Here is a 26,879-nt window from a genome sequence, read left to right as displayed (position 1 = left end):
ACACAAGAGGACTTCTATAAGGCCTTCCAGAAGTTGTTGGAATGGTACAAGTTCATTGCAGCCAGCGGAGATTACTTCGAAAGAGACTAGAGTTTCATGTGCGCACTATTAAAAAAATATGCACATATGAAAACGTCTGAAGACTTATTGAAGGCACCTCATATATATGAGAATAATTATCCTAGGACAGGTAAAATTAATTTTGCTCCACTTTTATGTACCGTTATTTCGATATAATGATACTAAACTTATGTCTAGAACACAATTCCAATTTTGACCTAAATTCATTACATGATTTTGATTTTAGGAAATGTCTAAAATGTAAGGGATTTTAAGAAATTAAAATTCAGTAACACTTGCTTCATTAGTGTCTAACGACCATGGATACAAATCTGAAATATTTGAATTTTTAATGGAAGTTGTGTATCATGCCTCCCCTAAAAACTTTTCTTAAAATACTGAAAAGGAACCTGAAATGTGGGGAATATTTATTTATTAATGTTTAATCCTTATTGTTACAGTTTCACAAAAATCTGAAGTGTCTGAATTTTCATAATAGGCATCTACTTTTTTTTTGTTCTTTTCATATGAAACTAAATAGCGTTCATATCATGACTTCTTATACCTGGTAGGTATCTTCTAAAATTCATAATTATAGATTAGTTCAGGAGTTGATTTTAAACATACAAACATTACAATAGAAAAATGCGAGCATGAAAAGTAATATGGATAAGCTTAAGCATGGAAAAGTAAAGGACTAGTTGTTAAAACTGGAAAAGAAAAGGACAAAATATTCCAGTAAAAAGTATAATAAATTTATAATTTAAAATATTACAGCATTAAGAATTGATTATATAATGTTATAAATTGAATTTTAAAAAAAGTTCTTAATGCTGCAATATTTTAAATTATAAATTTATTATATTTTTTACTAGAATATTTTGTCCTTTTCTTTTCCAGTTTTAACCATTAGTCCTTTACTTTTCCATATTTAAACTTAACCATATTACTTTTCATGCTCGCATTTTTCTATTGTAATCAATGATTTTTCCAGGTTTCCAATAAATTCACTTGTTCTTTGTTTAATTTAAGTCTTCTCCCCCCCCCCATAAACACATATATAAAACAATGTATGACACTCGTCTGCTTTCAATACAATACCCCAAATTATCTCCCTTTCATGCTTTCATTCTGTCTGTTTCACGAGTTACTTCTCTTTTCGTGACAGTTGCTATGGAAATCAGTCATAAAAAGCGTCTCTCACAGCCTTACATACCTTGATGATTTTAAACATCAGAAAATTCATAACTTTTGTTTTTACTGAACGAAAACTGAAAATTTGTTTTCACAATATAGCTGAGAAGGTGATCTATAAACTATAATAATTGTTTGAAATTTGGTCGAAAAATGGGTGAGTGGTGAAGCTTTAAAGCGGTTCTAAACGACTAAAACTGCCACTTAATCATATATTTAAACACAGTAGTGTTTGAATCATATAAACATTTACACATATCTAATTTTAAATCTCTCTCTCTCTCTCTCTCTCTATATATATATATATATATATATATATATATATATATATATATATATATATAAATTACACACACACGTGGAGGTAGAACTCATTAAATTTGGTTGTTGAATGTTTTCATACAATTTTCGTACAATTTTGTAGAATTGATATCCCTTTAAGTGGAAGGAGTTTAAAATCTATCCGTAAAAAAAAAAGGTTTCTTTTTAAAGATTTTCAAGTGGTCTTAAATTTTTGATGAGTGTACGCATACACACACTAGACTACTCATAATCTCTTAGGTCACAACCATAACTACCACTACATATATTAGGTTGCCAGTATATTATAAAGTTGTGATTTCAAAAATAAAAAAAATATATCCATATTACTTGGGTGCATCAGCTTAAACCAAAACTTATGAAAGAATATATATATATATATATATATATATATATATACTTGAGTTCCTTCAGCTATAATCGGAACTGAAATCGAAACTTATGAAGAATTCTTGGTAAAATTATTTATTACATGAAATGGAAGGTCATAACAATTAAACCAGTCACTCGGAAGAAAAAAAATGTAGACATGACACAGAAAATAACACACATTGTATTAATATGTAGATTAGAATAATTTTGTGCAAACATAACTCAATCTCTGAACTTAGGTATATTTTAATGTGTATTTTGTGTTATTAAAGTATATAAGAAAAATGCCGATGCTTGGTCACAAGTAAAAATCAAAAGTAAAAACTCCTTGATATACTTATGTATCCCACAGAAATAATATCCTTACTAAAATGAGAAAAAGAAAATGATCAAGTTTGATTACGAGTAAAAATCAAGCTTATTGAAGTTCAATTTTTACTTGTTTAAATGAATGACTGAATTATTTTCGCTGCCTTATGGCTTTTATCAATTGTGAATCGGAAAAATATAAGACTTATTTTTATATTTAATTAGCGGGGGTACCCGGTGTTTGCCGGGTGTGTGTGTGTGTGTGTGTGTGTGTGTGTGTGTGTGTGTGTGTAAGGGAGGGGGGTAAAATAAAGAATAAGCGAAGTAATAACCCTGTTTAAATTAAAAAAAAAAAAACGATGTTAAACTTAAAAAAAAAAAATCGGAAAAACGGAAACAGAAAAAAAAGCATCAAACAAAATAAAACGGAAATGATGTATTATATGTTTATTTAAAAAAAAATGGAAAGGATCTTTTCTTTTTTAGTGTATAAATGTTGGGAAATAAATGGTAATTAAGCAACGTAAAAGTAAGCGTGGTGCGTTTCACCCAATAAAAAGTATCGAATGGAAAGGCACGGTGAAATTCCATTCCAATTTTTTTAAACAACTACGAAGTACAGAAAATTGAAACCGGTGTTCGTTCGTAACTGTCCCTTGTGAATGATCACGTAATGGTGTAAATGGGTGGTGGGGGAAGGAGGAATTTATTAGAGAGAAAAAATTTTACTATTTGCATTGATCCTAACCGATTTTGGCAGTGAGCTCTCAACGAAAAAAAATATAGGAATCTTCGATTAGCAAGGAAGTGGAGAGGTAATAAGCCTATAACACACCTCAGATATTGTGCTGCAGTTTGTGCATATTACATTTGCATGCAATTTCTTGATTTTTAATCCTATTAAGGTCAAAATCACAGGAGAAAAAATGAGTTCATTTTATATAGATAGATAGAAGAAGAAGATAGATAGATAGAAGAAAGGAGAAAAATGAGTTCATTTTATATAGATAGATAGAAGAGAAAAGATAGAGAAGAGAAGAAGAAGAGAAAAAATGAGTTCATTTTATATAGAAAGAAAGATTGATAGAATAGATAGATAGAAGAAGATAAAAAGTTTTAGTCAACCTTCTACTCTATAATTTTTGCCGAGAATATTATTTATGTGCGTTATGTACGTGTATCAAAATGATTTTACTTGGAATGCGATTTTCACTTTTTATTAATCTATATGTATAGAAGTCACTTTGTCTGTGTGTGGAACAGTCTTTACAAAACTACTGTCAATTTTTGGTTTACAGACTTGAAACTTGATATATAGAGAATTCAAAGCTTATATGCTTTGGTTTTGATTCTAATTGATGGCACCCAAGTCATTTTTTTTTTTTTTTAAACTTCTGAAATCATAACTATATATTGGACACAATATCATAACTGATAGAAAATTGGCTCGATAATAATAAATAAAAAATCCGCATAAATTAAAATATATTTAAACTTATTTTATGACGGGGCAACTCCAGGCTGCCTGTTAACACTATATAAAAATAGAAAAGCCCTTCAGAAAGGAATGTTGATCAACTCATATCTATATAATACTTTTATGTTCAAAGATAATTTCATGTTTGTATCTATGCTATCACCCCACCCACCAACTTTTTTGAAAGATGGGATTGCCTGATTACAACAGATGCAAGTAATTTTAAAAATTTCATCTGCTGTCATTATTCTGTCAAACTAAAATACACTCTTTAAGGTGAAGGGAGTCACCTAACTTTAACGGTGCTATTGCTTTTCATACTAGGTGCCGAATACATTCTTAGCATTCAGTCCGACAGTCTGGTTTATTTTATTTGAGATCATTTTTCTCTTGAGCTGAGGTACGTTTTTTTGCAATACTAGGAAGTCCTCCTTCCAAGGTTTTACCTACGTTCTTTGAAAAAAGGTTAGTTTATTGCTAATCACCTGGTGCACCCCTCCTGAGAAGTTCCAACAAGATTGCTCCAACATTTTTATAAGCCAGAGTGCTTGCCCTCTTTTTAGTCCCCATCTTCTGATCTTGTTGCATCTTCCTATGATGAGAGGGAAGTAAATACTAAAATACGCTTTCTAGACTTTTGGACTTGGATCAAAGTGTAGTATCTTTTCTCTAAAGATGATGCAATAGGTGTGTCAGAAACTGCATGAAAAATATTGAATAATTCGACCCCCTGTCTTTCCAAGCTTATAACTACTCGAAAAATGTGATTCAAACCCTAATTTTTTTATTTTTTCAATTAAAGGAGCAAGGACCAAGGTTTCATTTAAAAAAACAAAAAAAAAACAATGTGGTTTAAAAAAAAAAAAAGGTTTTAAACTTCGGACTTTACAGGTAAATTTCTAAAAAAAAAAACACATTTTTGTTTTAAATTTGAATATATTATTTATTGATCTTGTATCTTCAATTTGTGATAGATAAAACTTTGATGAGCAAATTATTTACTTTTTAATAGACATTTCAAAATGGGAGGGGGCGTGAATTTAAAAAAAAAACGTTTGTCTAAAATATATTCGGTTTATTGGAAAGAGTATAAAATTTTACATTGACCCTGAAAATATCGTAAAAATAGAATCAATAGAAAAATTTTGATAGATTTTTAAAGTTTAAAAATTGAAAAATACTGAACTTGTAACATTCAATTAATTTCATTAGTTTTTTTTTTTTTTTTTTTTTTTTTTTTTTTAAAAATAAAAAAAATGATATTTCTATTACTTTTTATACAACTTTAATAGTTTATTTTGGAAGTATAATCGACAAAGAAAATAAATAACCCACTTTTAAGAGAAATTACGAGTTTTTTTATATTTTATTCGCAGTTTCGTGTTAGGGAGTGTCAAAAATTCTGATACACCTAATGATGCAAAAATATTGTGGGGTCTTAATTTGTGCTAGACGTCCATAAAATGGAAATATGCCACAGACTTCTACAAGGGTTTTGGAAATAGAACCAGATATATCTTGAAACTACTTCAAGTATGTTTCAACTTAAGCTACAATAATATCATGGGTTTGCATTATGTATCACGAACAAGGATATAGTTGTAATTCCTGCAAGTTTTTAGTATAATAGATGTAGCTTATTAATACATTTTAGCATGTCTGGAATATAAAATTTGAATTTTGTATGTCATTTTTTTTTTTTTTTTTTTTTTTTTTTTACATAAAGAGGAATCTTATATGCAATAATTAAACATGTTATTTCTTTCAATGTGAGGTATTTGAATCAATTTTATGACTTTTCTGATATAATTAGAAAAAGAAAATGGTCATTTTGACTCTTATACTGAAAACATCCACTTAATAACTAATACTTTGACTCTTATACTAAAAATGTCCACTTAATAACTAAGTTTTAATACATTATTGATCTTAGGAAAGTTCTTTTGCTGTCTCTCTAATCTTGTCTTTTTCTCTATTTTTCAGATCAAACCATGAATTGATGCTTTCACTGACTTTAATACTTGTCTCTATACCAGATGAGATGGCATCAAAATGGTGAATTTACAAACTGGAATAAGAAATTTTGATACAATGCCAGACCAACAAAATCTCAATGGTGGCTGATTTTATTACCCTCCACCCCCCGCCCCCATTGTAAAATTATGTCACTTGCAAAAAAAAAAAAAAAAAAATAGCCATTAGCAGCTTACTTTTGAAGGATAAATAATATTCTTTTCTATCTTTTAAGCTTATGAAATTGCATTATACTGCTGCTACTATTAAGATATATATCCCAAATATATGTAGACTCTCCCATCGAATCCAGACGTATAAAGTTCAGGCAACTAAGTTGTCTAAAATCCACACTGATGATTTGTTTAGTGAAGAAGCCTTGTGTAGGACCATCCACACTTTTTGGAGTCACTGCTAACCTCAGTTGGTGCAAATGATTGTCACAAGACAGAGCCAACTGTAGCCCTCAGGCTTTACATCAGAGTTTTCTTTCTCCTTGATGGATGTCTTAACAAAAACTGAAGGTGCATCTCTCCCAGTGATTTTTAGACGCATCTCCAGACATTAACCTAGAAATTTTTACAGCCAGGCACACACACACACACACATATATATATATATATATATATATATATATATATATATAGTACGCAATTTTTTTTTTCTTTTAATGAAATTTACACGTTCTCCACACTCAAATTATTTTCTTGAACTTGCACTTTTCTGATAAATTTTCGCCACATTATTAGCAAGAATGGGTGAATCTGCATTCATTTGCACGTTTTGCAGCAAAGAATTTCCCAACAAGTCTCGTCTTGAGTTGCACTTAAAAATGCACACGGGTGCAAAGACACACATCTGCTCGCAGTGCAACCGGGCATTTCGAACGGCGTCCGACCTCAAAGTGCATATCCGAACACACACGGGGGAGAAACCTTACAAGTGCAAATTCTGCGACCAGGCATTCGCAGTCTCGCGCAATCTCACAGCGCACACACGCATCCACACTGGTGAGCGCCCTTTCGTATGTTCGTTGTGCGGCAAAGCTTTTACACAGAAATCGGCGCTTAACGTTCACACACGAATACATACGGGCGACAAACCATTCCAATGCATTTTTTGTGCAAAGCAATTTGCATATTCCAACAGTTTCAAAATGCATCTTAAAGAACACACCCGTGAGTCGTCACAAAACGGCAGCAGCAGTCAGGATATTAGCGCAAATATCAGTGCTCCGTTGGTGACCCCTAATCCAACACCCACACTTATTTCTAGTCACTTACTAAACTGCAAACGCAGTAGCCGTGGTGGCCGTCGAAGTAGCAGAGGAAACCGAAGAAAGCGTGAACCGATTAAGCAGGAAATGACACTAGGATTTTCTGACTACACCCAACCAAAGGAGGAGCACCTCTACACATGCTCGATTTGTTCAAAGGGATTTGATCAGATCGAGGTCCTCGCTGAACACTGGAAGTCTCACAACGAGGAAAGTGACTCAGAGAAAAGCGACGATAACAAAGAAGCCGGACCTGTATCCTCACAAATGCTGACAACTGAGAGTACGATAAAAATAGAAGCTGGAACCTCGGTTGGTAGTCGCACTCGTAGTAGAAAAAATGCTTTTGACCCTTCGTCTTTAACCTCTGCAAAAGAAACAGATTCCAACGAAACCTCTTCGATATATAACAACTTGCGAGAAATCATTGCGAAATCACTTGGTGTCACACAGGTAAGCAACGGTCAACGCCACTTTAAGGTTGGCAGCCAAGAGCATTCCACTGTTACTTTCGGATCGGCAGCAAAGTTGTATCAGCCGCCCAGTCTTCTGAGGGGCTATCAGACTACCAAATTATCTTCTGATCATATTTTTGGTCGCTTGAAGCATCATTCATCGGTTTCAGATCAAGATGAAATGGAAAGTCCAACCTTTCAGTCGCCCCTCGGTGTTGATCCAACAGCATCAATAAAGACCAACAGTGAGAACATCTTTGGAAGTTTGGCATCAATTACCGAAAAAGTCAAGGAAATTCAAGACAATGCAGAAACTGGCTCCTTTTCCTCGCCAAATTTGAATGGATCATTTTACGTAGAAAATAATCCATCCAAGAAGTCTTGCTTTCCAGGAGACCAGAATAACAGTGTTGGCTGGGAAGACTATCCAAACAGTGATTTATCTAGTTTTAGCTACCATGATGACAGGAATATAGCACTAGGACAGAACGATGAGAAGCAATCGACTAACCCTGTTTTTCAATCCGGTTATGATTTGAAACCCCATGATTGCAGTCCCATCAAACAAGAGGGTTCCAAGTCTTCATGCCTCATTGACAGTAAACTGGACATTGCTTCACTCTTTGACCAGGACATTTACACATCTGCCCTGAATGATGCTCTAAAATCATTGCCTTCAACAGCGTCAACTTCGATTTTGAGCAGTGACAACAATGAAAATGCCGATCTTCTTTTCTCCAATTCGATTGATCCTACAAACTCTCAGGCATTGAATGAACCCCAAGAATCAGATTGCATGCCCGGTTCTTTAATGCCTTCTTCATCCACAATGATAGGGTCATCCTCAATGCCTTCAATTATGTCAATGATGAAAAATTCGCAGATAGATCTACTGACCGACACTGGCACCCCTACAACAGCAGTCACGACAGAAACCCCTTCTCTCCCTCCTCCTCCTGCACCTCCATCGAATAGCTACCCTTCTACATTGCAGACGTACAAGTGTAAACTTTGTGGCATGGTGTTCTGTGATTCGGAGCTGTTTTCTGAACACTTGGATAAGCACTCAAAGAGCTCAAACTCGTTCATGTGTACTGAGTGCGGGAAACAGTGCAGCCGCCAGTATGACTTGAAGGTTCATGCAAGGACGCATACAGGTGAGCGTCCTTATAAGTGCAAGTTTTGCAATCGCGGATTTGCAATTTCACGCAACCTTGTTGCACACTTGCGCATCCACACTGGTGAGCGTCCATACAAATGCGAAACATGCAGCAAGTCGTTCACGCAACAGAGTGCACTGCGTACACACAGCCGAATACACACTGGTGAGAAACCCTATCTTTGCAAAGCTTGCGGCACAACGTTCTCTTACTCCTATGTACTTAATTCTCATCTGCGCAATGCCAAGTTTTATCGTTGCCAATATTGTGAAGGTATGTATACCGGGGCATGCACCATGGCGCAACACATGAAAACGCACAAGGAGGTGAACGGCAGATTCGATTTATCACTTCTCGAAGAAAAACCTGCAGATATTAATAAACCACAGACAGGGCCAGTCGATACAAATGCTAGCAAAATAGAGACCCCACCTGCAAAAACAAAGCTTAAGAAGAACTCCAGGAAGAAAGCAGCAGTTGCAAAATCCAAATCCAAAACTAACGATTTAGTTTCTGATTTTTGTTCCAAAATTAAAGATGAACCAATACAAAACCTTGATTATTCTGACCTGTTGCCGAACCCTGACGTCGTTTCCAAATTAGATGATCGGTGCATCAAGTTAGAAAGCAAGGAAGATAATTCTGGGCAGACCAGTAACTTCATCCCTGATGAAATGCTGCAAATTAAATCAGAATCAATCCATGACCAGTTTTCACAAGAAAGATATAACACGCAATTTGCTGCGTGTGGAGAAGAGCTGGATAAGATCTTTGATGACAGCCTGAATCCAGCCACTGACACCTTGCTCAATTCCGAACAAACCTTGCCAAATAATGGCACTCAGGATGGTGGCTTTGGTGGGAAGTTGAGTTCTTATCTAAAATATGCCAAACATCTTTCCCGGCGGCATCATGCAATGATTTCACGGAAAGTTAAAAAGAAGCTAAAGACTTATATCTGCTGGTATTGCCGGAAAAGTTACGATTTGTGGAAGAACCTTAACAAACATGTCACGGATCACTGGAAGAAAAAACGTAAATATACGTGCCAATATTGTTGCAAGATGTTCACAAAAGAAATGGCACGTGTTGTTCACCAGAGAATACATAAATCGAAGAAACAATTCAAATGCAGTCATTGCCATAAAGGATTTGTTTTTGCATTCAACTTAATCATTCATCAGAAGTTTAAGCATTCTCTCCAGTACCGATTGAAGCCATTTAAATGTCAGCATTGTCACCAATCGTTCAGGCGCTATCCATTCTACTTAACCCATTTGAAACTATCTCATCAGAAAATCTCCTACAAAATAAGATTTCAGAATAATTCTTCGGTTGATCCCAGAGTTCATGACTTACAGTCTGAAACTGAGAATGGTTCCAATGATGGCAAGAGCCACTTAGCACCAGTGTTAAAAGTGGGAGGAGGAATTCTTTCTCCCTCTGAGTACCAAGCAGAAAATTCTGGTATAAGAATGGATTCAAAAGACTCTGAAAATCAAGTAGTTATGAGTCAAGTTAAAAGACGAAGAGCTAGACGTAAAAGGGGTAATCGTGTTGTCGTTCAAAACAATATCGTCAAAAAGAACAAGAAAGGTGTAAAGCTTTCTGACCCAATTGGAACGGTAACTGCAAATGACAGCAATTTTTCCTGTACGTTCTGCAATCGCACATTCAACCAGCGTCACCAGCTTATTGTGCATCTTCGCATTCACACTGGTGAAAAACCTTATAAGTGCACCTGGTGCCAAAAAGCGTTCCGCGTGTCCAACGACCTTAACGTGCACACCCGCATCCACACCGGTTATCGGCCATACCACTGTAAAGTCTGCGACAAAACATTCACTGTGCTACGAAACCTGTCAACTCACATGAGGGTGCATACTGGTGAGCGACCATTCCAGTGCAACATCTGTGCCAAACGCTTCTCCCAGAAATCAGCGCTCACTGTACACCAACGTATTCATACAGGCTCAAAGCCCTTCAAATGCGAACGCTGTCCACAATCATTTGCTCACTCTTCAGGCCTCCGACAGCATAAACAACGTCATAATAACAACCAGTTTGAGGAGAGCGAATTCTGCTGCACAATTTGTAAGCAAGCTTTTGCGGACTCTGCACACTTAGTGGTCCACATGAAAAATCATTCGGATAAATCCCAAAGCTATGATGATGTGACTCTAAATTCAAAGGTCAAAACTGCAGAATCCTCAATCCTGGATTATGATATATCGACTATCAAAGGTAACCATGGTTACAAGAATACAGAACGTTTCGATAAAAATCAGTCTGCCGTCTCCAATAAAAAGGATGCTGTTAGTTATAATAATGATGCTGCGATTGCTATCAAAATGGAGCCTGAAGTTGTCAATATAATGGAATCTCTCAAGTTCAAAGCCTTGACTAACGGTGAAGATGATGATGATGATGATAAAGGACAATCAGCCCAATTTGCTGCGCCAATTCTCCACACTGAGAATGTTCAATCGACCCTTCCGCAACATCAAGCTTCTAGCAGTCGCCGAAGAAAATCCAAAGTTTCCAAGACAGTCACACCGGAGACCATGGCATATTTTCCATCTGGTGTGGATTTGAATATCCCCGTCACTAACCATAGCGAAGATATAAAAGAAGAACAGTTCCAACAAACAGAGGAAATTGCTAACGCTGCCAATTGTTTTTATTCGTGTGACGATTGTGGAAAAGTTTTCACTCAGAAATGCCTCCTGGAAGTTCACAGTCGACTCCACAGAGATGAAAAACCATTTCTGTGTAAGTTTTGCAAGAAGGCTTTCACTCTCGCAAATGATTTGAAGACTCATCGTTGCAGCACGACGGATGAACGACCTTTCAAATGTCAAGTGTGTGGTCACAGTTTCTCTGTTTCACGCAATCTTACTGCACATATGCGAATCCATACAGGTGATCGTCCGTTTAAGTGTGGTTACTGCACTAAACAATTCACGCAGAAATCTGCACTCACTGTGCATATCAGAACACACACCGGTGCTAAACCATTCAAGTGTCAGCACTGCGACGAAACGTTCGCGTATTCTTACAGCCTCAACGCACACTGGAAGCAGCATCATAGCACAGATGATGACGGTAGCAGTAAGGGACAGGGTGACCAATCGGCAGCTGGCAAAGTTTTCAAATGTGGTGAATGTGATCAGACTTTTGCTCGTGCCAATATGCTTAGCGTTCATCGTCGAATACACAAACCATTAAATGCGAACCGAGGACGGCGTTCAAGATATTCTAACAGTAATCAGCTGGGAGCGACAAGCAATGCTCTCTTGAACTCTACCAAGCCATTAGAAGAATATCTACCATCCTGTGATGAAAAAAAATCTTGCGAATTGGCAGAGATGAAAGCAAGTTCGGTTGTAGCAGACTTAGACCAAAACGATTCTGTAACTAATGAGGTTGTGTCAGAAAACGTTCTGAATAATTATCAATCGCAGACGACGCAATACCGCATCACTGATAGAATCAATTTGCGGAATAAAAAAAGGCCGAAACGTTCCAGATCCAGTTCAAACATACTTGAAACAGATGTGCCGATGGAAGGGTTTAGCAAAGAAATCGTTGGGTCGGTGGAAGTGTCGGATCCACAAAGCGTGTCAGAACTTCCCGAAATGGAGGACGGTTCATTGCAAGGATGTGAAGTTTGCAACGTGTGCAGCAAGTCATTCAGCCAACGAGCGCACCTGAACGCGCATTACCGCATTCACACGGGTGAAAGGCCTTATCGGTGCGATTCTTGTCCGAAAGCGTTTCGGGTGCGAAGTGACCTGACGGTGCATGTTCGAACACATACTGGCGAGCGTCCGTACCAGTGCACATTCTGTCCGAAGGCGTTTTCTATTTCACGCAACCTGACGGCCCACCTTCGAACCCATACAGGAGAAAGGCCCTTTCCGTGCCAACACTGCAGCAAGCGTTTCACGCAAAAGTCCGCCCTCACTGTGCATCTACGAACACACACTGGACTGCGTCCCTACGTATGTGTGCAGTGCGGTGACAGTTTTGCATATTCGCACAGCTTAAAAGTTCACATGAAGCACCACGATAAATCGACTTCATTTAGTCAACTAATCCGGGGCCGATCAAAGAAGAACTTAAATTCCATATACAATAAACTCGCAGTAAATTCTTGTAAAATTGAACCAACTGAAAACGTAAACCGTATCCCCACAAAGAAAAAACCAGCATCCACAAGACGAGGTGCTCGCAATGCTGCGGTAGAGGATCAACAACAATCTCCATCACCAAATCCATCTTCGGTTCGTGCAAGTGACAGCAATCGACCCCATCCATGTCAGGTGTGTGGAAAATCCTTCATGCAGAATTCACGATTAGTTGCCCACCTACGCATCCACAGTGGTGAACGTCCTTACCTATGCAGATGGTGCCTGAAAACATTCCGCCTTTCCAGTGACCTGACAGTGCACCAACGGGTGCATACTGGGGAAAAACCTTACAAGTGTGATTGGTGCAGCAAGACGTTCTCAATCTCACGCAACCTCGTCACCCACATGAGAACCCACACGGGCGAACGTCCCTTTCCATGCACGTGCTGCAGCAAGAGATTCACACAAAAATCTGCACTCACAGTGCATATGCGCACCCATACAGGGGCCACACCTTACAAGTGTGACGCGTGTCTAGAGACATTTGCATATTTGAGCTGTCTTTCCCTGCACAGGAAGAACCGGAAAGCGATAGATTGCAACCAGTGTGGCGATGTCCTTATTGGCAAATGTGCCTTCCGATCTCATATGCAGACACATGCGACGGATAGAACATTCCTAACAACGGATTAAGAAAAGTGGGGAGGAGATAGTCGGATACTTGTTTATAATTAAACTTATTAAAAAAAAAAAATAAATAAATTGCAGAAAAGTCTTTATGTATGAACATAAAACACCTAAATTGATTTTGATCTTGATAGTTCGAATTGAGTTGTCTCCCCCTTAATTTATAAAACATGGCAGATGAAAACATAACGTATCGCTTCCTCATAAAATTTTATTTTCTTAGTAAAAAATTGATCAATCTATGTAATTTTTGGAATATGACATCTTTGTTCCATGTAAAATCTTTTAAAACATTTTTCTGTATTTTTGTCTTGAAAATAGGTTTAATTTTAAATAAGCACCGATAGTAGAGTTGTGTGAAAGAAGAAAACAAACTGTTTAATTGATTATATTTCTTTCTATGAGCAGGACATATCCACCGTACGGATTGACAGGCATTACAGCCATTACGCCACCTAGTTTTAAATCCTTCCTTGAGTGAAATAAGGATTCACAAGTGTTTTTCCATTGTGTAAAAATTCAGATGTATTACATAGAATTATTCCTCATTATGACTGGACATATTTTGCAATGTTTGCGCAACGTAACTCGGACGATATTCAATTGAACTTTTACATCTGCTTTATTTGTTGAATAATTTTTTATGTACACAACATTTTGATGTATAGATAAATCACACAAATATATTTTAGTATAAATGTATTTATTACAAAAAAAAAAACCTAAACAGACAAAACGAAAACAAGACAAATTGAGTTTCTAGTCGGCAAGAAAAAGTAAATACGAAATTATCTTTTTTTGTTTTATAAAATTCCTTTTTCTTCTAGGCTTCCAAACTTTAAAATAATGGGCGTTAATTTTTTGAGGCCACAGTATAGTCCCTTGTCTGTATGATCCAAATAATACTTTAAAGAATTTTTCTTATAAATATTCATTTAAAAACCTGAGCTGGATGTCTTGTTTCACAATATCTTTTTGTGGGGTAAAATTTAAAACACTTTCCCTCCTCCCCATTGCCTTGTTTCAGGAAGAATTTGAATTCAATCAATTATAACAATCTTTCATTCTCATATAGAAATTCTATTCAATGTTATTACAGAATGATGCAGTTTGTTTCAAGCATTGCAAGACAAATAAATAACCCAGCAGTTGCAAAAAGAGAAATTTGGAACACAAGGCGATTTTTTTTTTTTTTTAATTTTTTTTTATGCGTACATATATTATTATATCCTGTTTTTAGGATTCCTCCCCAACCACTAGCATCTTATGTGATGCCGAAATTCTTTGGATATACCCTTTTCTCATTTTTGAGGCAATAATTTAACAGCCTTATCTTTAGGAAGGGATGGTTGAACATTTCATTTCCTGTTTTTACCAGTGTATTATTTTCATGGTTAAAATATTTGATGATATTTGCCGCAATATTGTTTAGAATTTTGAGGATTGAACAAAAATTAAACAAATGAACAAAAAAGAAAACAAAAATTGGCAGATAGATACTACATTCTTCCATCTGTCAAAATTTTTTTTATTTAAATTAAAAAAAAAAAAAATGAAATTTTCTTTATTGACTGTGTTCTAAATTTCTAGATTATTAATTTTTGCTAATTTTTAAATTTTTTTTTTCACACTAACGAGTCACATTGCTGTTTTATATTTGAGTTGGTGAATCTGTCCCATTCGAAGGTTCTTGATAAAATGCAGAAACCTATCTGCAATTTGATTGGGCCTCATCCTGTCTTTTCTGCATCCTTTCTCTCTCACAAAGTGATGTTGCTAGTTTGAAGCTTTTTATTATAGAATGTGTTCTTTGAAAGTGTCTGCTTCCTTTGTTCCAGCTCATTTGACTTGTTGATCTAGTGGTCTCCATCAATTCACTGTTTTTATACCTTATCATATAGTTTGCTATTTCAGTAATTGCTTTCCAAGAACTGCAGGCTTGTAGAACTCTCTTTCTGCTGACTGTTATCCTCCTAGTTATATAACCTATGCTTTTTCAAGAATAAGGTGAATAGGTATCTCTTGTCTTTGCAATAATCATTCTTTTCTTTTTCGTTAAATGCCTTTATGCCTTGGTTGGAGTGATTTCTATTAAAAAATAACTTACACAGGTTCAAAAGCTATTTGAGGATAAGAGTTAATTAGATTGTTAGATGTTGAATAATATTATGAGAGGCTTGAATGTGATGAATGAAATGGACAATATTTGATTACTTAAGTGGCTGCCTCAACAACTATTTGTTCATGTTTGACTTTAAGACAACCATGCTGCAGTCTGCAGGGTAGCAGTTCTATAGCAATGTCTTCAGGATGTTCATGGAAATTTCATTTGATTTTATGAACATAAAGAAAGAAATGTTCTTGGTAGTGGTGATAAAAAAAGTTAATTTACGCACTAAATTTTCAGATTATGGTTCTTTTTTTTTAATGAATTTAGGTAGCCTTGCTCGTTTTAACTAAAGATTAAGCAAACAAATATGGAGATTATCATTGATAATAAACCTACATATAAACTTGACCCCTTTTCCTCCCTACTAAAAATTAAATTACTTTTTTTAATCAGATTAAATATTTTTATATGATCTGAAAATTTATTGCCTAGTCAGTAATAGCCATTTTTTTTTTTTTTTTTTTTTTTTATAACTTAAAAACAATTTTTATAGGGAATAAAATGGAAGGGGTCATTAATGTCTTCTTCGTTTTCCTCAGCACCAAAACCAACAGTCTCAGCAATTGTTGAGATGTATTGTTTCCCGTTGACTGAGATTTGGTTCTGTGCAATTTTAGGAGATCCACCCTGCCAGGCCATGCTTTCTCTTTCTAAGAAAGATTTAATTTGTTAATTACTCGAGGCACCTCTACCAGGGAATGCTGACGGGGCTGCCTAGGCATTTTTTGCAGTGTGTTCATCTAGGACACTGGCTTTTCAATTTCCACTTTCCGACTCTTGTATTACATTATGAAGGAGATAAAGATGGAGTCATTAACGTCTGCCCAAAATGGTTACAATCCAAGTTGCATCAAGTTAGTGCTTTTACCTTTTTAGAAAAAAACCCAAAAAACCCAGTAAATTTCTTTGTTTAATCTGAAAGAAAAACACTGTTTCCAGGATGAAACTGTTTTTAGAATAAGTGTGTGTGATTAAATTCTCACCTCATGTGACATACGAGAATCTCTTTCCAACTGACACAGTCTGATCTGTGATTCTTTCCCCCAAAAAGTCATAGGACCAGTATGGGGCATTAGTTATGGAAACAAATATTGGCAATTCAGGAAGAAAAAAAAATCTATGAATGTTAAAACTGGTTGACTTCTGTTTATCATTGTTCATATTATCTAACATATTTTCAGATTTTAGAAATCAGACCCAAATAGGATTTAAGCTGACAAATCAAACTTTGCTTCAGATTAGCCAATTTTCATTTGTTATTGTTGTACCATATTATTAGCAATAATATACCTTATGAGTCAACAAATCAAACTTTGCTTCTGATTAGCAATTTTCATTTGTACTGTTACTGACAATATAATGTTTTTCACCACAATCTATTTAAAAAAATAGTTTAGTGCAGACATATTTTTGAATCCTCTAAAAGTAAAAATTGGGAGGATAATTAAGTTGAAGAATATGATAGGTGTTGTTTACCTTAAATTAAAAAAAAATGTGCAAACAAATGAAAATTTAAAACTAAAATTCACTGAAACCCGGACAACACTGGATAAGTACAGCTAGTTATTATCAGCTCACTAGGAGTTCTCACACAGGTCATCATTAGATTACTGACAATAACCAGTGGTGTTACCGGGAGTCTTGAGTGATAACAAGTCTCCCCAAATGCTCAGTACTCTCCATCTTTTTTGATAATCATTACAAATAATTTTGCATTATTGCAACTGCTGCTTACTATTGATTCATCACTGGCAACAACCATTGCCCTTTTCTCTTGACTTTTAGTCAAACAAAACAAATGGCAGTGTTCTTCAGTCTTCATATATGCTTTATTGCAGTCATTGATCTTCTAGGATGTCTTAAACTGAACTTGTTATTTAGTCTACTGGAGCAAACTAAGAATGTTCAAGATTGTAGGCTTTATACAGTATCTCTGATATGTTCTTCTGGATGAAGGAGGATAAATTAATGGATATTAAAATGAAGGATGCAAGTTCAATTCCTGATGAAAATATTTATGAAAAAATTATTTTATATAAGATACTTAAAAGGCATAGAATAAATAACATCACATTCCATAAGCTATGTTTCTGACAAAGGGGGAAGAATTGTTTTATACATTAAAATCTATCTATATAACATTTATCCATGGCTAATTCTTGGCCTTGAATTTTTTTTTTTTTTAGCTCCTTATACCAAGTGGCTTCATGCCTTGTCTAGAGCGATTTTCATAAAAAAAAGGCAAGAATCAAACAATGAACTAAAGCATATATTTGAATTTTCAGAAAGTTACCAACTCTCACAAATGGCATGTGAAGAAGGCATGAAACTAGAACTGTTGAAACATTGTGAATCTACCTTTTTTGAGAGGATTTTAATCTTGGAGCCAAGTTTCAGTGTCCATGGGAACCTGCAATAGATGTACCACCATTCCTTTTGTCTCAATAGAAGAAATACAGTATTCATTGTCCATGTTTTTGCTGTATGGAACAACCTGCCAGAGGAGGCTGTGACAATGACTACCATATCCAGGTCTAAAGAGGCCTTTGACAAACATTTAGATTTTTAATGTAGATGCAAATATTTTCTGTCTCTTTAGATGGCTTGTTGTGTGTTGGGGTATTTTACCAATTGAATTTGAAATTGAAAATAAAAAAAATGAGCACCTACTGGCCTGTAATGTGTAATTAATTGTAAGTTTTAATTGATTTGTATTAAAAAACAAAAAAAAAACCTTCATGCTAAATATCTGATGAAAAATCAAGACTTTTCACCTGAATTAATTGTTATTAATTAGTTTGGATTATTCGGACTACTGTTCTCATCTTGGATGTTATCACAATGTTTCGACTCTTGTAGCCTTCAACCTTCTTCATATGCATTTTATTGAAGTCAGAAATCTGTATGCAATTTTGAACGGAACTCTTTATTTAATCCCTGGGGATAGCTTGCTTCTATTCTGTCGACCATGACCCAGTTGAATTGTATTCTTAATATTGCCTGTGCTGAGATTTGAAACTTCAACCTCTAGAAAATTGTTACTTAGAACTAACTATCATTCAGCACTGATATCCATTACGCCACAGGTCCTTGTGATCAAGGATTTGTAACATAACTGATGTAAATGCTAGGTAAACATCAGTCGTCATCTCAAAAATTCTACAACATTTTTAATTATTTTTGTCAGAAGACGAATTAGTAGCAAGTTTTAAATTCCCCATCCCTGCTTGAAAGTAGAAGAGGATGGCTTTTTCCTTTTATGGAAAAAGAGCAGAAGGCTGAAAGATGTGAAATTAGACATCCCAGACACCAGTTTCTTCATTAGAGGAATGCCAGGGTCAGTGGCTGATTACTCTAAAATTAAAGCAAGGAAGCCTGAATTTTTTTGAATTTGCACTATTTTGCAGTAACTAATCTTAACCTTGTGCCATGTTCTTTTTATTATTAAACTACAATTCCGATAAGTATATATGAAATCTTTAAATCTCCTATAGATATGATTTAAGGATTTTATACATACTAATGTTGAAGCAAAAAATTTGAACTTTTTAAGGTATTGGAATTGGATAAATTTTTGCCTATTTTCCAATGCCAAAAACGATTCTTTTAAATATTTTTGTTTTTGTTTAAAATGTTATTATCCATTGCTGGTACTAATGATACAAAAAAAATGAATTTAAACTACCAATGAAACTAGAATCATCCCTCAACAATTGTTTTTTTTTTTTTTTTTTTGACGTTTGTGAAAATGTATGCACATATATAAAATAAAAAATGAAATCCACAACTCTATAACTAAAGGTTTTAAAAGAATTGGAATCAGTAATTTGCATCAGAATCAAGAATTTTATCGGAACCAGGAGGGGGGGGGATATTGTAATCAGCTCATCACTAATATGTACTTTCTTGTAGAGGACATAGCAGTTTCTAATTAGCATGAAGCAAAGATCCGTAAAGAATAGATCCTCTAATTGTAGTGTGGTAAAAGTATGTAATGAAAATACAAGTTATAATTTCCTCTACTGTCGATCGCAAGTTTGTTTACACAGTAGATAATTTGACTGTTGATCACATGTAAATGTGACTGAGCATTTGGGTTTCAAATCTCACCATGAACACTTGTTAAAACAGCTGTCTGTGAATGACTATACACTAGCTCTATTGCCCATGTTATGTTCAAATTTGTTTTGTAAATATTGGATAGGCCAAAAGGGTTTTTAGGAAGGAGGAATCCAAACATCAAGTAGTTTATGCAATTCATTTTTCACGCTCAATTTAAAAGTTTGGAAAATGTGATTTGTCTGATTGTCAAACAGCAATCTTATTCAGCTATGACTTTCACTTGATTGCTGTCAATCTTTGACTGGCAGAATATCTTTTATTAAAAAAAAATTTCCTTTTCAGAATCAAGCAAACCATATCTGCTCATCCGTTCTGTAATGGCATTCTTCCCATATGCATTGTATATCTTCATGCAGGTTTTTCTAGCTTTTCTTTTTTTTTCCTTTTTTGTAGTAAAAAAAGCATCGGATGTTGGTAGTGCTCTGCTTGATCTTCCATTTCAAGGCCTGAAATACAAGCAAAAATATAAAAACTCCTCTGCTTGGAGGCCTATTAACACACTGACCTCAACATACTTGCTACATTACCATCTCACATTCATTAACCCTTATCCTCGAGTGGCTTTTGGGCCTTAATTTGTGATGACTCACAAGTAAAAAAAAAAAAAAAAAAAAAAATTACAGGATTTTAGGAATATGAATATATAACAATTTAATTAGGCCAGAAAGATGGCGTCCAAAAAAAACAAACTTTTTGACTAAACCCAATATTTCTATTATATAGCCATGATTTTTTAGTTGGATTCAGTATTTAAGTTTAAAAAAGATAGCTGTATTGACCTCGCATTGCATGGGATTATGTTCAAATTATTTATTTTGGAAATATTTCTATGTTCTATAATCTTTTTTTTTTAATGTTTAGTATATCAGCTAAAAATGCAAATAAAGAATGCTAATTCTTATTAAAAGAATAAGTTATTCCTGATTTTTCTTCAGAGGTGATTTTTTTTTAAGAAAAACTTTATATTAGCGACTACTGAACTTTAAAAGAAATAAATTATAGTGAAGTGTTGTTAGTTTATATTTAAAATAACATAGTACGATAACAAATGAAAATTAGCTAGTCAGTTTGATTTGTCAGTTAAATGCTATTTAGATTTAACTTTTAAAATCAGGCTGATATAATTTTATAGATTAGATTAATTGACCAGTTTTGCTGTATTACCGCTCTTCAACGTGACTAGGTGGGCAAATGCTTCAAGCTGAGATTTGAAATTAAACTGCTAACACTATCACCCATGCTACAAAGATATGAGAATCTTAATCTCTATATAAATAAAATGAACTCATTTTTCCCCGCCTGATTTTGACCTTAATAGGATCAAAAATCAAGATATTTCATGCAAATATAATATGCACAAACGACAGAACAATATCTGAGGTGTGTTATAGGCTTATTATTTCTCAAATTCCTCGATAATCTTAGATTTCTATACTTTTTCTGCTGAGAAGTCACGGCCAAAATCGGTTAAGATCAATGGAAGTGGTAAAATATTTTCTCTCTAATAAATTCCTCCTCCCCCTGCCACCACTTAACACCGTTTGGGGATCGTTCACAAGGAACAGTTGAGAAGAGAACACCGGTTTGGCTTCATAGTTCTTTCATGTGAAGTTATTTAAAATCACTAAACTAAGCTGCAGTGCTCTATGGCGTAGTGGTTAGCGTGCTGGAAAATTCACATTATATTTTCACGTTCGCGCCGACCTACCGTAGTCGTTTTTTTTTTTTTTTTTTTTTCCTAAACAACTGGAATGGACTTTTCTTGGTGGCCGAACTGTTAACGTTGCAGATGTTTTTTTTTTGTTTTTTTTCACACTTTATTTTCCTACTTTTACTCATGACTCCGGGTTTGATCCTTCCTACTTACCTACCATAACATTTTTTAAAACTCCCCCCCCCCCGTCCCGGAAACAAACACTCGGGCAACGCCGGGTACCCCCGCTAGTATGTAATAATATATTATCCACTGTAACTGTCTTTGAATTTCTGCTGCTGTGACCCTCAACTAGTTGTGATTTGAAGAGGTCATTTGAATCTGTTCACTTTTTTTTCCCCCTGATTTATAAGAACAACAAAATTTCTACAACTAATTGAAAAAAAACTAAAAAAAAAAAAAAAAAAAAAAAAAAAAAAAAAAATGGGATCAGGTTGGGAATTCCCACCCTGAAATTTCCATTTGTTTCCAAGCATTCATGACTGTAGATCAAAATCTACTAGCACTCCCTCTCTCCTCAAAGAGGTCTAAGCCCCCACCACCATCACATTATTTATTCAATGGTTGTTGTATTTGTCCAGGAAATGTAGTTTGGATTGTTATGTCAATGGCCGAAAACGTTCGGTGTTGATATGAAAATGGTCAGCTAGCAATTAAAAAAAAGTTGTTTTTTTTTTGTAATCCATTATTAATAATGAACGACTGTTGAATCTCAACAAAAATATATTTAAAATAAATGAAATTAAACAAAAAAAAATTATTAAAAAAATATTTATGTATTTTCTGTCTTTTCTTCTATTGTACCAGTTTCGAAATATTAATGTTTGACATTCCTGCCTTAATATTTTAATTAAAAAATTTTTTTTAGTTATTGTAGTAATGATATATACATAGATTAAAAAAAATTTTTTTTTATTTTCCTCTTTCCCCATGTGTGTTTTTTCATATAAATTAATTTTTTAAATTCAAGATTAAAAAAAAAAAAAACATGAATATAACTTTTTTTTTTTTTTTATGGAGATGACCAATGTTGATGAAGATATAAATAAATGAATATTGAGAAGTATTTTGTTTTTTTTTCTGCTATGTCTTGTATAATGCTGGAAAAAAATGTTGATTCTTAACTTGGACTGCACACATGTTCAAAATCCTAATTATCTTAAGAGATTTGAAAGTGAATTCTATTTTAAATTCTGTTATTTTTATTCAATTTTATTTTGCAGGACTTGTTTTTTATTTTTATTTTTTCAGTGAAAATGATTTTGCGTATTGATGTTTTTAACATAAAAAAATTAATGAATGGATCAGCAATTCTACCTCAGTCAAATATCTGTGCACTATCTCCCCTGCATGTAATACGTCAACTCTTAAAAAATTGTTACTTACTATGAATTTACGTCTGTGTGCATTCAGTGAGCAGGCTAGGATTATATGCTTGTTTGCTGGTCTAGAGTTGGCTCTCAACTCCAATTGTGAATCTCAGTTGTGCCCATAGTCAGTACTGCAACAAAAGAATTCTCCTTCCAAATAAAATAATTATTTCAGTTTAAAATCAGCAACAAAGATTTTTTTTTTCCCCCTAGATTTTAATGATACTCGTTTCCTTCTACTGAAGGACTGGCACATGAGACTTCTTAGCTCATCCAAATCAAAACATAAGTCTAATAACTTAGAGCCTCAGGGTTCATTTATTTCTGAAAGACACACAAACTCAACTGCCTACAAGACATTCAGAAAATCAATTACAACCCCTACCCATCGGTTGGAATATAGAGATAATCTATGACCACACCAGAAAAAAATTACTTGAGATGATCAACTGTCAATCTATGAACATAAAAAAAATACTGTCTAAGAGGTATCGTATCTAACTGGATATTTATGGGAACACTCAAGTGGGTCATAACTAGGGCTATGACAACAGCATATTCTTTTCACTATATATCCGATACAATTAGACACAGTTAATCAACCGATAACCACATTGCTCTATATAAAAGCATATGATATCAACGGATACACACTCGAGAGTCAAAACAATGAAAAGAAGATGCTGTTGTCATAGCCGTAGTTATAACTACAGTATGGAACATTGTATCTTCCAAATGGACAAATTTTATTAGTCCATCCCTAATCAGATATTTTGCATTTCTTGGGTGGTTTTACTCCACTTACTTGGATATTATTCAATCCCAGCAAATCTGTTATTCACATGCATTACAACAATGTAGCCCGTTAAACGTGCAATTGCAGTGCATGTCTACACCTACAACGAAATATGATACACGTGAACATTTATACAGGGTGGGGCAGAAATAACAGGTGTTTTATACCTATTAAACAAAAGAATATATACATGTTTCTGACCCACCCTTTATAGGTTGACTAGATATGCCCATAATCCACAGCTGTTATCATTATTTATTTTTTTTAATCATTTGAAAATTATAAACTGTAATCTATAATATAAATCTCACCTGTCTGTTTAACTGTATGTATGTTTGTATGTCTGCCTAACTTTCGACAGAGGCGACGGATTTTCATGAGATCATTGTCATTTTGAAGCTTGACCCTTCAGATGACAAATATTGAAAAATTAGTTAAAAACATTAATTCCTTCACCCTCAATTGGTCACTTTTTTTGTTGATATTTTCAAAAGTCATCCCCTCTTTTCGATTGACTAGCCTTAATTTAAACCTTTGTCACTTCCAGTTGGCGATGAATGCAACGGCAAAGACGTCATGTTTGTTTTTTTTCCCCCCCCCTTTTTTCACATTCTTTTCCTCCTTCGGGCCTGCCTGCTTGCCTACTACCATTTTGTTTCTTTTGATCAACACACACACCTCCGGGCACCCAGGCTAGTACCTTTTCAAACACTCTTCTTACATATGCCTAAAAATAAAAAAATAAAAAAGTCTCTTCATTTATTATAATAATATTGAAAAATTATCTGAATGAATAAATCCGAAAGTTGGGCTTGTTTCTCACACTAACATTAAAGTAAAAAAAAAAAAAAAATATTTAAAGTTTATTGAACACTGTTTTTATATACTGCTTAGGTATATGTGATATCAATTTTTATATAATAGTCATGTTTCGACAAATATTAAGCATTTGTATTCCTTTCTGTAAAAGGACAGTTTGCATGCAAAAATCTAAGACACCGAAAATGGCTGAGAATTCAGATGTGGAGAAAGTACATCTGGATGGCAAAGCTATTGAGGTTATTCAAAAGTTTTGTTACCAATGGAGCACGAGTGGAGCAGGTGCTAGTGTGATTACAAGAGTTATTAATCAGCAGATCATTATCACTGTCTACTAAGGGAAGACTATCAGGCATGTGTATGTAGTGTGATGTATGGTAGTAAAATCTAGCCAGTGAGGGTTGAGGACATGTGTTGCTTGGAGAAAAATGATATGAGAATGATACAATGGATGTGAAATGTGAATCTTAAATACAAGTTTGGTTCTTATGATTTTAGAGGAAGATTAAATCTTCATAGTATAGCAGATGTGTGCAGAACAGGAGACTTTGATGGTATGGGCATGTTGAAAGAATGGATGAGTTGTTGCGGCAGTAGGTTCATTTTACTAGGAAGCACCAAAGAAAACATGGGAGGAAGTGATAAAATTGACTTGAACGAAAGAGAGATAAATAAAGACCTGGTTAGAGTCAGGTTTGTTTGGAAATCAATTTCATAAAGTCATTCAATACATGTTGACATGCAAGGCGGACATTAAAATAAATATGATAATGATAACAAACTTTATTTTCGACAAATTGCAATCTATTTTTAAATGGTTTCCTTTCTTTCTGGCCAAATTTAAAAGATAACTAAACTTAATGTGTATAAGAATTAACAAAACGTTAATATTTGTACGAAAAAATGAGAAAGATTTTGTTTTGTATTTATATCACAGTTTGAATTAAATGTTTATTTTAAATTAATGTTTGAAGTAGTGAACTTTGTAGAGCAATTAGCAAGCTGCCAAGTCAGCTAGTACTTAATAGAAGCTTATAGTTTTTGTTTATTTGCTCACAAACTTCTGCAAGATTTTTTGAGATGTATCCACATAACTGTGCTGCGGTGCTGCGCTTGTCAAAATGCTAATCAACATCTTGCTTAGACAACCAGTTTAGTCAGATTCACAAAAGGGGAAATCAAATGCTTTCTATTTGAAGAAAAACAATAATTTATTCCTCTCGGGTAAAAATCTGAAAGAACACATGAAATAAAAAGGGAGGAACTTCACTGCAATGGAGAAGAAACAAGTAAATATTAAGAAAAGAAGAAAAGGGAAAAGTGAAGGCTAAAATGGTTGAAGGAATATGATATCTTGTGACAACGGTCCAAGAAATGGACATGTTAATAAAAACGTAGTGGCAAACTTAGCCTTAAATTGCACAGAAATACAATGAACATGTTACAAAGGGAAGATATCGTCAAAGAGGCAAGGGGCTAAACAAATTTGACTTAAACAAGCAATAAAGAAATTGAAATAACACCTGCCTTAATGAAAATGATCAAATGAAATCACGCTAAGAACCAAATTCCATAGCTATCACATTGCTGAGAAATGAATAATAAATATATAGCAAGACTAAAAGCTTAGAAAAGATTGCCCAAAGTAGCATAATGAAGTCTGAAAAATTACATGATCGATCATTAAAAATAAAATTAGCGTTTGTTGAAGTAAAGCAACCTGATGGTTGGCTGTTTTTGTTTTATGGCATATCAACCTTTTTCAGGCTATTTAATGCCAGTACCAGTTATTTTGAAGATAAGTTTTTTAATAGAATACATGTTTTTCCAAGTCAGTTTCTATTTAACCCATAGTTGGGACCCTAACAGGTACTTTCACTCCGGATCAGAGTGGACCTGGGAGCAATGGCAATTAAAGGGTGGCTCCACACTCCCCAAAGCTCGCAAGCTGGGGCCTCACCATTGGATAATGTTTAAGGTCATATCCAGGATCGCAACCTGATGAAAAGAACATAACATGATTATCCAAAATAACCGATTAAAGTCATAAATATAGACATAACTGTTCATCAGAGCAACCTGCAAAAAAAAAAATGAACTGCTGAATAAAACACCCTGGGAACAGTGAAGTTCAAAAATGGGCGTTTGCATGAGGTTAGGGTTAGGGTTAGGGTTAATATACATTGTTGTATAATGATTTGAAATGTTTTAGAGGAGGATTATCTAAGGGAAATAATTCCCATTGACTAAATTAAACCAGCTCCTATCTTTACACCATCAACGCTCTGATCCCCATCTGGCATCAATTGAAATGGATGGCTCTCGTCTTGGGGAGGCTCCATGTTTTGACAAGCTTCTGGGATTGACCTTTACTCCTGATCTGAAATGGAGCACGTACATTAAGTCTGTTGCCAAGGTGGCTGGAAAAATG

At 34.6% G+C, this 26,879-nt stretch overlaps 1 protein-coding gene across 2 annotated transcripts in view; it reads left to right on the top strand.

The window, feature by feature from the left end:
* Positions 1 to 22,234, top strand: part of LOC145252699 (uncharacterized) — a 75,378-nt gene extending 53,144 nt beyond the window's left edge. For both annotated transcript variants that reach the window (XM_080112523.1, XM_080112522.1), the window contains exon 2: positions 5,717 to 22,234. In XM_080112523.1, coding sequence (XP_079968649.1) covers positions 6,501 to 13,463 — 6,963 coding nt within the window. In that variant the 5' untranslated portion in view covers positions 5,717 to 6,500 and the 3' untranslated portion in view covers positions 13,464 to 22,234. The remainder of the gene's footprint in view (positions 1 to 5,716) is intronic.
* The last annotated feature ends 4,645 nt before the right edge of the window (positions 22,235 to 26,879 follow it).

The sequence above is a fragment of the Euprymna scolopes genome, chromosome 29, assembly GCF_053919585.1.
Source record: "Euprymna scolopes isolate OS-2025 chromosome 29, ASM5391958v1, whole genome shotgun sequence".
Classification (NCBI taxonomy): Eukaryota; Metazoa; Mollusca; class Cephalopoda; order Sepiida; family Sepiolidae; genus Euprymna; species Euprymna scolopes.
Note: the sequence above shows the minus strand (reverse complement) of the source record. Positions and strands in the feature narration are given on the sequence as shown.